Source organism: Pezoporus flaviventris, unplaced genomic scaffold (assembly GCF_033815535.1).
Source record: "Pezoporus flaviventris isolate CSIRO_AGI_PZ_B2104156 unplaced genomic scaffold, CSIRO_AGI_Pfla_v1 ptg000078l, whole genome shotgun sequence".
Lineage (NCBI taxonomy): Eukaryota > Metazoa > Chordata > Aves > Psittaciformes > Psittacidae > Pezoporus > Pezoporus flaviventris.
In genome coordinates this window covers 8,917,641-8,930,133 of record NW_026892626.1, presented here as the reverse complement: position 1 = coordinate 8,930,133, position 12,493 = coordinate 8,917,641, and the positions used below count along the sequence as shown (strand labels likewise).

The 12,493-nt window shown below is 41.0% G+C and overlaps 1 protein-coding gene across 3 annotated transcripts in view; it reads left to right on the top strand.

Annotated features, from left to right (window-relative positions):
- ADCY9 (adenylate cyclase 9) overlaps nucleotides 1–12,493 on the top strand; it is an 87,388-nt gene that overhangs the window by 48,012 nt on the left and 26,883 nt on the right. For 2 of the 3 annotated variants that reach the window (XM_061474128.1, XM_061474127.1), the window contains exons 3-4: nucleotides 4,073–4,177; nucleotides 8,541–8,758. In XM_061474128.1, coding sequence (XP_061330112.1) covers nucleotides 4,073–4,177; nucleotides 8,541–8,758 — 323 coding nt within the window. The remainder of the gene's footprint in view (nucleotides 1–4,072; nucleotides 4,178–8,540; nucleotides 8,759–12,493) is intronic. The other variant, XM_061474129.1, reaches the window with a different exon arrangement.

Below are 12,493 nucleotides of genomic sequence, written 5' to 3'. Positions count from 1 at the left end.
GGTTTGACTGCATCCAAGTTGCTGGTGATGCTTTTCTATTCCTTCTTCCTTATAAGAATATATTTGGCATCCCTCAGACACCAGCTTTCCAGCTCTCTCTTCTCTTTCAATGAAGGTGCTAGAAAGTAAAGCAGGAAAATACATGTCAGTGGGTTATCTGCACAAATAAGCTTGTCTGTACTGCCCGGTGCATGGCCATGCAGAGGTATCGATGTGACAGTAAGGGGTAGAAACTCCTTTATTTTAAGTAGTGAAGGAAGAAGAATGTACCAAGTGGAGCAGTAATTACCAAGCTGCCTGTCTGTGGAGCAGGAAGGAGAGAGCAGGGATTAAGCAAAGCAGTAAAACTAACGGTGCTGTTTGGAGAGAAAGCGAGGATGTCTGTTAATATCAGACAGCAGAGTAAGCTCTAACTGGAGCACAATGAAACTACAGCAAAGTACAAGACTGACCTGACTGCAGCTGGGATTTGATGAAATTTGTTATGTATTAACTTGTGGTGGTACTTGTTTAAATGATCCAAGTCCAAAATGAGATCTGTTGTTAAGGATCAGCTATGGTAAGTATTTTATAGAACACGGAGTGACTTACTCTGCAGAAGTGTGGACACAGATGCCCTGCTATTCCTGAGGAGCCAGTGTGCAGTATGGAGTCATGCTGCTGGCCACGGTGTTTTGTTTGCTGCCTAGCCCCTGATTTTCTGCTCAGGGACTGTCTTGGCTGGGTGTTAATTGCTGTTTAAATGCCAAATGACTGACTGTACAGTGCAAAAGTACATACTTTCCAGATAAGTGAAGGAGAAGCTAAAAGAAGCTGCTTCAGAAGAGCATCTAGGACAAGTGCCAGCTCAGTTTCAGCCTTCTTGGATACCCTGTCTACTGTTGTGCTAACACTACTGCATCAAGTTTATGCTTGCAGGTATCTGGTTTTATCATCATCATGAGCACTGCAGACCTCGCAACTCTTTGAAGATAGTGTGCCTGTCTTGCCCAAAATACACTGATGCTGGAGTGAATTTTGAATGACCCCAAACTTGGCTTTCCCTGCAATCTGATAAGCATCCATATAATGTGCCACAGGCCATGTCAGAATGCGTGTAGCATAGTGATGAAGCAATCGTGTGAATTCTGAGCACTTACTTAAAATGTGTTCTGTGTTACAGCACAGGGGTGCAAAGTGTACTTGCTTCTCACAGCGTAGCTAAGCTACAGGTATTCCAAACCCCACAGGATGCTTCCAAGTGGAGGTGTGCACCAGCTTTCTCTCTGCTGCATAGTTTGTTATTGGAGTGATTGTGGACTGAGAAGCCTCGGTCAAGTGTTTAAGGAATGTTTGATATGTCAGCCAGGCTGAAGCAGGTCTTACAGTGGTAAATAAATAAAAATGTGTATTAAAAAAATTCCACAAAGAACAACTGTGCAGTTAAATCACAGATTTTTATGATTTTTGTTAAAAGGAGTGGGTTTTGTTTTTGCAGTTCCATGGTTCGGTTTTTTGTTCGGTTTTGGAGGGTTTTTTTTCAGCCTGCAGCTTGCTGGTAGTGTCTGGAGATAATAATTTGCAAAAGAATCATGACTTACATGCCAAGTGTTTTAAATACAAAGCTGTAAACAGTGTCAGTGTAGGAGGAGATGACTCCAGCTCTGCAAAAGAGACTAAGTAGGAGGGGCAAAATTACAGGCAAGCTGAAATATTTTTGTTTTAAATGGTATAAGGGGCCATATTGAATGCAAAGGATAACTTTCACATTTTGGGCTTGAGCAGATATTCTAGCCGATAAGAACTGTTAAGGAAAGTCAGGAGGGAGAATGCGACAGTAATTGATCCATGAAAGGAGCTGTATTTCCTTCTCTCCTCCAATGTATCTGTGGTTCATTTAATTGCCAACCTTGTTGCAGCATGGATATCAATAAAATGGATGTACGTAATTAAAATGGTGACGATAGAGGATAAAAACTACAAGCAAATCTATAATAGCAACTGATTTTTTTAAATGAAAACACTGCATCATGTTTAAGTGGTTTTGGTATCTGTTAATTTTCCCTATCATATTTTATGAAATCCCTTACTTGACAGGAATCATAAACTGTCTTAATCATCTCTTGGTATGAAAACAGAAAGTACTTTTGCTTGTCTTAGTGTTTGCTGAAAGTGCATTAATGTATTATTCATCATGATGAGGTCATGTACACACTGAGCTCGTGTGAATGTCTATAACAGAGGATGAAGTTAATGATGTTGACTTGAACACATGGGTTAAGTCAGATGGACTTCCAGCTTTTCCCAAGAGGTTGGGCTTCTTTTCCGAGGTTTTTGTCCTCTGGATTAACCCCAGAAGCTAAGCATTTGAGGTGATCTTGCTGATTTGTTAGCAAGATCGAGCAGGGGGTATTTTCTTTATTTTTTGCTAAGGGGTTTTGGGTTTTGTTACTGCTGACTGACTTTTGCCATGGATACATCTACTGACTAACACTGTAGGAGCACAGAAAGCTCATTAGCCCATTGTCATATTGCTTTCCACAAAGTGCCCAATGCGTTCATCATATTTAGTCCTAAATTATTTTTAAACAAAAACATTTGAGAACCAACTTCATTGTTTCCCCAAGTGTGCTGGTATTTGTTCTGACTGTGCAAGTCCAGAACGTGGTATAAATTGCTTATTTGATGTCAAATTGAGAAACTCATCATTTCAGTGCCATGGACTGGGCCATACCCATGAAGAATAGCGGATATGATGATCTGCTGGCTGCTAAGGAGGCTCAGCTTTCATGAAAGCCTTTGAGAGGCATTGTTGAATGATTAGGTGGATTGGCAGCCACAGGAAGAGTGGGCTGGGAGAAATGCTGTAACATCCTGTGAATTAAACAACCTGCATTATACTCTCTTTCAGGTGTGACACCAGAGACTGATAAGGGTGAAAAGTCAGTTCTGACAAGACTTACATGCTGGTCTCTGAAATTGGGAGTGAAGCTGAATACAGAAGTTGTTGTGGTTTTGGATCAGGAGAATAAGACTAGTGAGGCTAGAACAAGTCCCTCCTGAGTTCAAAATAAACAGATAAAATGAACAAGGGGTGTTGAGTTTGTGAGAAAAGGCTCAAGTTCCTTGTTGGGAAATTTATCAAAATGTTTAGTGGATCACCTACCACCATTTAGTGGGCCAAATTCAGTATGTCATTCCCCATTACTGGTTTCTCTCTACCCATGAGTAGATTCCCAGTAAGTAACAGCAGCTGTCTCCAGAACAGTGGAATTGCCAGTGGCAATCAGACAGAAGGTCCCCCCAATGCAGGATCCCTCCTGTATGTTGCCAGGACTGGAGAAAAGGATGAAGAACTTGGAAGATATAGGCAGGGGGTGAATTCCCCTTAAGTTCATTGTATTTTAACTTTAAAGGTTTAGGTTGTTGTAAAAGCTGAAGTGTGACATTTTAGGTTGCTTCCAAAATGTATAACCTGCAACTGTTACAGGTCCTGATGGCTATGTGTTCCTTGTTTCTTGTGACATCTGCTGGGTGTTAGGGTTCAACAGTGTATGAGAGCCTGAGCTCCACTCTGCGGTCTTAGAGCACTGTATGAAAAAGTATTTCTCTTTATTAGTTTCAGATTTGTTGCTTTCCATTTTGCTGTACTGTTATTCATAATGCATCATGGTGTTTCGTGCTTTTATTTGAATTTTGCTGCATGCTGTGCTAAGTCTTCACTCATAATGATGTTCAGATCATTTTGCAGGCAGATTTGAAACAAAAAAAATGTGGACTTCTCTTACTGCAGAATATTTTATTCTTCTTGGGGAGGTGCTTTGTTAGTATGCAGTGATTACAGTGTTTCTGTGATCTTGCACTAGTAAACTTCTCCTGGATTCGATTTAGCTTCAGCAAACAGAAAATCTGTGATTTATTTTTGAAGTGGTGCATTCTGTTCCAGTTAAATTTTGCTCCCTGCTGCCTATTCTGTAGCTTTGTTTATCTTTTAACCATGCTGCAAGTATACAAGTGGACTAAATTACAAATTTCATAATACTTACGAGGACATCAGAACATTTGTGGCTAAAATTTTTTTGTCTCCTTGCAGCCTTGCCCTTCATGTAGTACCACCCTTGCTCCCCACTGTGATGTCAGCATAGAGGAAGGAGCTATCCAAAATGGTTGTCAGGATGAGCATAAAAACAGTACGAAGGTAATTTAAGTATTTGTCACTTCCCATATTTCCTCTTATTTCTCTGCTTCAGTTAGCTTTCTTTTGCATTGCTGTTCCTTTATTCAAGCTCTTAAGCAGCAGAACTGACTTGGGTTTTGAGCAGATGTTCTAAAATTTAGTTGAGCTCTCCCCCAAATTTTTGAAATTATTAGTAGTTTTATGACCTCAGTTTGATACTGAGAAGAACCTAAAATTGGACTCTTTAAATTACGCTGAGAATAGCCAAAGCAAGTGGGACAAACACTCCTGCTGCGCTCTCCATCCCTTACACCCACTGGCTGTGCGTCATCTAGCCGCAAGTTACACGTGTCTTGCCAGTGTCTTCTGTGTTGTACCTCTAAGACAAGCCATTCCTGTTCATGTGCCCAGCTGAAATTCATGGCCTTAAAGTCAGTTCATGTACTTTTTCTGAGCAACAAATGCAGTGTCTTACATATTTAGCATGCTACTGCCCAGATTCCTTTCCTTGCCTGTTGCTGGAATTGCAGGAGTCACCTGCTTCTTTAGAGTACCAAACATTGCTGGTTCATCATCTTGTTTGTGGGCTTCGTAACCTTTCTGCTCTAGCTGTCATCTCTCACTCCTTCCTGAATATTAAGCTCCTGCCTAATGCAGATTGGATACCATTGTTCATCACCTGATTGTTATATTTTCAAATAGGTTTAATGCTTTCTCTCACTGGGAAGAATCGCTTTATAAACACACTCGAGAAATAGCCATCTTATTCCTCACATCTGTCTTTACAACTCTTCTCGCACTTATTGCTAATTGAAAACCTTGCCAGCACTTATTCTACTGATGAGCTACTACGTTAATCTGTGTTTGTCCCTCTACTCTGTCTGTATTTGACCCATTGTCTCTTACACTGAAATTGTAAGCTCAAAAGCAGGGACTGCCTTACTGGGCTGAAACAGTATGTAACGCAGTAGACCATGTTCTGTGCCAGGGTTCCTAGGAAACAGCCTGAGAAAAAATATAATGATAACCCCTTTGTCTCTGAGAGAAATATTGCAGAGTGGCCAGCAGGTACTGGTCTCAAAACAGCATGAGATCTTTAAGACAGAAAACATTGTGGGAAATCTGCCCAGGCTGCCAAGATGGTATGCACGATATGCTGCTTCCCCAGGCTGCCTCTGCCCACATGCCAGGGAACTCCAGGAAGCGACTGCAGACAGAGATTTTCCTGAGGTACCAGTGTCATGTGTCGTCTTCATCAGAATTATCCTTTAAGGTTCTTCCTACTACAGGTGTATTAGTTTCATGTGTGTTAATGAGCAACTCATCTAACCTTGCTTAGTCTGCACAGTGCTGAGTAAAGTGTCTGTCATTTCACTGGAAGAAGCACAAAGTAGAGACCAAATCCCACATGTCCTTCTTTGATTTGGTCGTTACTGCTAAGGCAAAAATTGTAGCAGTTAGGTGGCTGTTCAGTAAGTCTGGGATGCCTGTTTAGCTGAAAGCTTAAAGAGCAGCTACATGCATGAAGTTGCTGTAGTGTTTGATTTCCAAATCTTCTTTGCAGTCGCAGCTTTCTTGAGAAGAGCCACAAGCTCCCTCTACCCATCTCTGGAGTCTGTTCCCTTCCCATGTCCTGGTGCTGTGCCTGGCCCTGTAGCACTCATGTCCTCCGTCTTAGGAAACATTAGTGCTGTTAGCCATGTCCTTGGACCTCCATGGGTCCCAACAGCCTCTGGAGCTTCTTCTTGATGAGAAGAAACTGTCACATGGCGCATCAAACCTCTGAGTACTCAAAAACACCCATGCGGGCTGTTGCCATCAGAAACCACAGTAACATTGGAGCTAACAACATTTAATAAATAGGGATTTTCTCCTGACACGCAAGCACTTTCACATTCTAATCCTCTCCTGTTAAGATTAACAGAGTGGAGACAGCACAGGAAAACCTTGAGCTGACTGAAGGGGAGAATTTTCTTAGGGATTTGAGCCTTTGCCAAGGAGCTAAAGAGAAAAGGCCAAGAGAAGTCCGTGCTGACCTTCTCTGAAAGAGCAGGAATTTTCACTGTGTTTTTCAGATGAACTTGAGTAACAGACAGGGAAAGCAAACAGTGCATGGAGCCCTTGTCTTTTATTTGAGATGTTCATGGCAAAAATGCTGCACTCTTGGTTACTGCTTTTCAAGTAATGACACCTGCTGCAAGGGTGAAGAAAAGGAGAAAGATTCTTTACCAGGAAAAAAATCAAAGGTGATAACTATGACCTTCATCTTTTTTTTTTAGGCCTCAAGTTCTGGGAAGTGCTCTGAGCAAATGTAATCCTTAGCATGAATTAAAAAGAACCCCTACCAAACAATTAAAACCTTTAATTTCTAGCAACTTTTTGGACATTTCTCTTTCGTTTGCCTTTGTTAGTACTTCTCATCTCAAAAACAGAGGTTACCCTGGCACTGAAACACGTCTTGTGCTCCATAGCATTGTTCCCTCTGGATAGGCTGGATAACTTGTTACGGTTGCAGGAGGACTTTCTCTGAAGCTGCTGGATCTTTTCCTTAAGAAAAGAAACTGGTGACCTTTTATGGGAGAAGTTCTTGTATTTCTGGCTTGTCAGGAGAGTCCCCTTCTGTCATACACAAGCGTCTCTCCAGTCTTGGGACTTGGTCCGCTTTTGCTGAGATATGTGTTGTTGAAATCACCTTTCTCTTCTGATGATTATGGTCTTCAGCAAAACATTGGCAGCACACCAAGGTAACTACTAAATTTCCTATTCTACTTCGTCATCTGCTGCCACTCTGCTGGGAATACCTGCAAGCTACCAAAACAACTGTTGTGAGTGGTAGAAGGGACTAGACTGGGAATCCTTTCATCGCCTGGCTCCCAGCAAATGGCTCTAGGAGCTCACAGCTCCATCAGAGCAGCCTGCAGGGTGGGGATCCTGCATCCCTCCTAGGCAGGAGGAAGAGGAAGCATAGCCCACCTCCCCCCTGCTCTTCCTGTAGCCATTCCAACACACCTTGTTATGACTTCAGCCCTCGAGGTCTTGGCAAGTTATTGCTAAGTCAAAAAAGGAGCCAAGCCCGAGTGCCTTCTGACTCTTCCCTTCACAAAGAGACATTCTGCTGCTCCTTTAGTCATCTATCTGCACTGCTTGTTTCTGCAGCTTTTGTTATACCTCTCTATATTCATATGCCTTGTTTGCTGGAGAGGGACTTTTTAAAGGGGCGTGTAGTGATAGAACAAGGGGAAATGGCTTTAAACTGAGAGAGGAGAGATGTAGATTGGATACGAGGAAGAAATTCCTCCCTGTGAGGGTGGTAAGGCACAGGCACAGGTTGCCCAGAGAAGCTGTGGCTCTCCCATCCCTGGCAGTGTTCAAGGCCAGGTTGGATGGGGCTTTGAGTGACCTGGTCTAGTGGAAGGTGTCCCTGCCCATGTCAGGGGGTTGAAACTAGATGGTCTTTAAGGTCCCTTCCAACCCAAACCCTTCTGTGATCCTCTGATCCATAATACAAGTAGGTTGAATTAATTCTGCATGGGCAGCGAGAAACCAGGTATTTCTTAACTTTAACTAAGTTGATTTTACAATCTAAGTAACATGTTTCAGTGCATAGTTGGGGTGGTGAATTATATTTATGGTATTTATGGTCACTGTGGTGGTATCCAAGAATACTCTTCTGGAGGAGCTTGTCACTGTTGTGCTGACTGCTGTACAGGCAGGAATAAAGAAGCTTCTGTCATGAGTAGGTTTCAGGATGAGGATAAATGATACGTGATAAATAGTAAGATGGCGGGGGAGATGAGCATGCAAATATACCAAGTTTGATACATGTTTGCATTTGTCACAGTTTAAAAATGCAGCATTCATTAATGCAAAGGCAAAAGAAAGCCAGAAAGAAGTAGTATATTTTAGTGAAGAAAACATGGTTTCATTTGCAGGAAGCTCTGTCTGAGAAAGCATCACGGCTGTAGTGGTCAGTGGAAAGATCATCAAGGGCTGGCAGAATAAGTTGTCTCATGACCTGTGGAAAACAGCATAGTCTAAGTAGGATTTTAAAAAGCTTTTTAGAAGCATCTTGACTGTAAGATGAGGGAATGAAGTTGGGGCTTGTGGGTGGTCTTCATTGCGTGTGTGAAAATGCGCTTTGTTTTCTGCTTCTTGGAACCTTGGTTCCTTGGTTCCAAAGGGAGGCAAAAAGATGCTGCCTAAATCAGCATGCCTTGCAGAAGATGTGAGCGACTTCAAGGCAGGTGGGGTTAGGTCTTTGACACGATCAGGTAGAAGCTCAGTGTGCTGAGGGAAGAACCTCTTTCAACTTTTGCTCCATAAAATCTCTTCTACTTTCTCAGCCACTAATGTTCCCTGTTGTATTTTGCTTTCTGTCATTCAGGGTCCAGGAGGACACAGTCCAAAGACTCAGAATGGACTTTTGAGTCCTCCACAGGAAGAAAAGCTCAGCAATAGTCAAACCTCGCTTTATGAAATGTTGCAGGAGAAAGGAAGATGGGGCGGAGTGAGTCTGGATCAGTCAGCTCTTCTTCCTTTGAGGTTCAAAAATATCAGAGAGAAGACAGATGCGCATTTTGTGGATGTGATTAAAGAAGACAGGTAAGGAAATTAGAGCTGTACAATATAAAATTGTGTAAAGGCGAGAGGTCAGTAACAGGGGTCCCATATCTTTAATCTTTGTGTGCTTTTTGCCTAATATCAATAATTATTGTTAACATATGTCATATGTTTTCTGATCCTTAGTCTGTATTCTGCTTAAACTACAGTAGGAGCTTAAAGTCAGAAACATTCTGTTCAGGAATACATTAAGCCAGGTTTTTCATCATTTGTGTGGTCAATGGGCATTCTTCAGTCAAGTCTTCAAAAAGGAAAAATACTCTTTAAATGACTTGTCATGAAGTTGAATTCTTATCTCTGCATTCAAAAGTCCTCCTATTGCACAGAAGTGTTTACCTTCCCCTGCATTTTAAAGTGCAAGATAAAATCTGAACCACAAAACCTCACATTTTTGTATAGCAAAAGAACATCTGGTAGCATTGTGTGACTAATACCTGGAAATCATATTGGACTTGGAAGCATAATTAATAGCAGTGAATTCTCATGCACCTACTACCTACCTACATAATTTTGTAAAGTTCTTCTTTCATTCTTCTCTAAAGAGCCTCTCTCTCTGTTTCAAACAAAAGCCTTATTTAGGGCACAGGAAAATAATGTTCTTCAGAATTCAGTAGTGTGTGATTTCTGTACTTGCACAACCATATCTCCATTATTATGGCAGTGATTTGACTGAAGCAACTAAACAGATAACTTGAGTTTATTATTATTTATGGTTATTCTAATTTTTTGCTTCACTGTTCCACCCAGATTAAGGATATTTTATTTAAATATCCTTGAAACTGGATGCTTGTTTAGATTCCAGGCTGCTTGGAACCAGGGACACTGTTGTTTTAGCTGAAAAACTCATTAAAGCAAGAAGTGAGAGGGAGAGATACCAGTCTCTCTCTGATCTCTTCTGTAGATTTCTTCAGATTACATTTCTCTTACGGCCAACTTCAGGTAAAATTTAGGGTCTGTCTCATTTCCTCATCGATTCCCCCAGTGCAAGGTCTGTCATTAGTGACTGAGAATAGTTGTTTAGCTGATATTTTCAAATATCAGAAGAGATAGACTGGGAAAGTCCAAGTATCGGCAGAAATCAGCAAAAGCGAATTGGATTTTGTTTAAAATGTAACTAGCATGCTGCAAATTTTAAGTTATAGAAGTAGCTGAATTTATGCAGTTCCTCTGCTGAAGGTATCAAGCTCAGGCCCTTGTGATCCTGATGCTTTCCTCCTCCATTTACAACATCGATAATTTTTCTGATTTGGAAAAAGGAAAAAGTAGGACCGTATGTGACATCAGTCAAAGCCTGGCTTTTTTTTGGTCTCAATTAAATATCATAATTACCATATTAAGTGGGCCATTTCTTGTTGCCAGGGAAACTTCTCTGCTGAGTTCAGTTCATGTAAACATAACTTTCCAAAAATAAGCTTCTGATTAATTAGGTCTATGCAAAATGCTTTAAGTCTACCATTTTACATTAATCCTTCTTAACATTTCTCGATGTGATGTAATAAGTCATTTTAAAAACATTCGTTATCTCCTACTGTAAAAATTGCTGGTCTTGACTAAGTTAGTATCCATGAGGATGTTTGAATGGGAAATTGGAGTTTTCTCAGGGAGGGGTGAAGTCCAAACTTCCCCGTGGTCATTGTAAGTGAAACCCTGTTCACAAGAATAATACTGGAGTTCTGCTGCTTTGGTTTTAGTTACTACACACCAAACAGCAGCAAAGGGTGAGCTTCACCTAGCACTGTGCAGTGATGTGCACGTGTGGTGCACAATGCTGGTGTTCTGGTCAGTGATATAAGTTCCTATAAACAGAAAGTACCTAACCCAGATATGGTGATAAGGTGCATAAATTAGCCACACCGGCTTCCTGTACATCTGGGAAGAATTAAACACATCTTAAGTAGGATCTGGGAGCCTGTGCATTGTGTCAGGAAGCTGCCTAGGGCTGGCTAAGCTGAAATGCTGGACACTGGTGATATTTTTTGTTTATCAGCCTCTTTCTGGAGTTTAGGTGTGTGGCTGAGAGTTTCACAAGTGGTCACTGATCTCTCCATGCTGAGACATGACCTTGCAACAGATACCTCGGCACAGTTCCAGCTGTCTTTAAGAATAGTAATAATAAAGGCAGTGTTAGCGCATCATGTTTGTATCCTTGCATTATACAAGATTCCTTTTCATAGAAGTTATCAGTTTGCATCTTCTTACTACTTGATTATATGTATTTGTCAAACAGTATATAGTTTTTTGAGTCTGGCTTTATTAAAACCACTGAAAATATCAAGCTTTTTTCATGTTAATCTGCATGTTACTGTGCATTTTGAAAGAAAACTGTAATGTAAGAGAGCAAAATGTTTAATTTAATTGGGGATACCCTCAAAGGATTTTCACTTTTTAGATTTTTATTTCCAAGAAAAATGACATATTTTTTAAGTTATAAACCTTTAGAAGAAGTACAAGGAACAAATACTCATGCATAATCAGGACAGTACTTACAAATGATCTCTGTAGATTTACAGAGCAGAAATACCAAACTCTCCCAGAAGCTGGGTTCTATGCAGCCCTTCATCCCCTGCTTGGGTCAATTTCCTGTTTAAATACTTTTAAAATCTGTTTGTTTCTTTCATTTCCCACTTCCCAGTCTTATTTGATTGAGGGAAAATAGAAATCAGTTGTGCTGGGGAGGCACAGCACCTCCCAGGAAGAAGATTATGTACTTGACTCTGTTTAGTCAACTAAACTGGGATCTTCCTCTCTGGGGCAGACGACAATGGACAGGGAGCAGGTCTGGCATGGTTTGGCTGGATGACATCAGAAATGCTGCATTTGCCCTGGTTTCATCGTGTTATATGTTCTGTTTCGTGCTGCACTGACAAATGGGATTGTTCTTCCTACATCCATTAACCACTGTACCTCCAGCACAGGATCACCATCCTCACTGTGAGCTCCTCTGGAGGAAGAAAGTGAATTCAATAGTATTAAAAGAGAGAAAGGAAAGGAAAGGAAAAAGGAAAGGAAAGGAAAGGAAAGGAAAGGAAAGGGAAAGGAGAAGAAAAAAGAGGAAAAGCTTGCAAAATTCATATTATAAGATGAACTTAGAAACATCTAAGAGAGATGAGGGAGGGAGGGAAGAATAAAAGAGGGAAAGAGGACTCAAGTGAATGTGTCCTGTCATCCCTCCACAGTATCCTGATGTTTTTTATATTTTTAATATTCTAGCCAAGGCCACAGTGCTTCAAGGTTATAAAGTGTCTGCCATAATGATGGTTGAAGTCTTTTGTCTTATCAAGCTTCAGTCTAGGAATGTGTGGTTGGTTGGTCTTGCATCTCAAGGAAAAAAATGCTTCCCAGATGATATCATGTGCTGGGAGCTTGAACTTCCAAAAAGCCTCTTAACCAAGTGTTCATGAAAAATTAGAAGAAAACAAAAACACCCCCACCCCACCCCCCGAGAAAAAACAATTCAGGCAGAGGTTAGCTCTGTGGGATATTTCAGTTTCTTCATCTGCTTAGGGTTTGATCTTGTATGCATCTCTGGATTTTGCTTAGAGATCAACTTGAAAATAGCCCTCTCTGTTGCTCCAGTGCTAGGATTTCCAAGGTGGAAAAAGCACTTGGAAAGAAGCTGTTTCTACACCAATTTCAAAAACAGCTAGTTCAATGTAAATAACAAGTGCTTGAGAATGAAAGGAGTTTCATAGCAAGAGCCAGTGTTTGGAAGTCTCA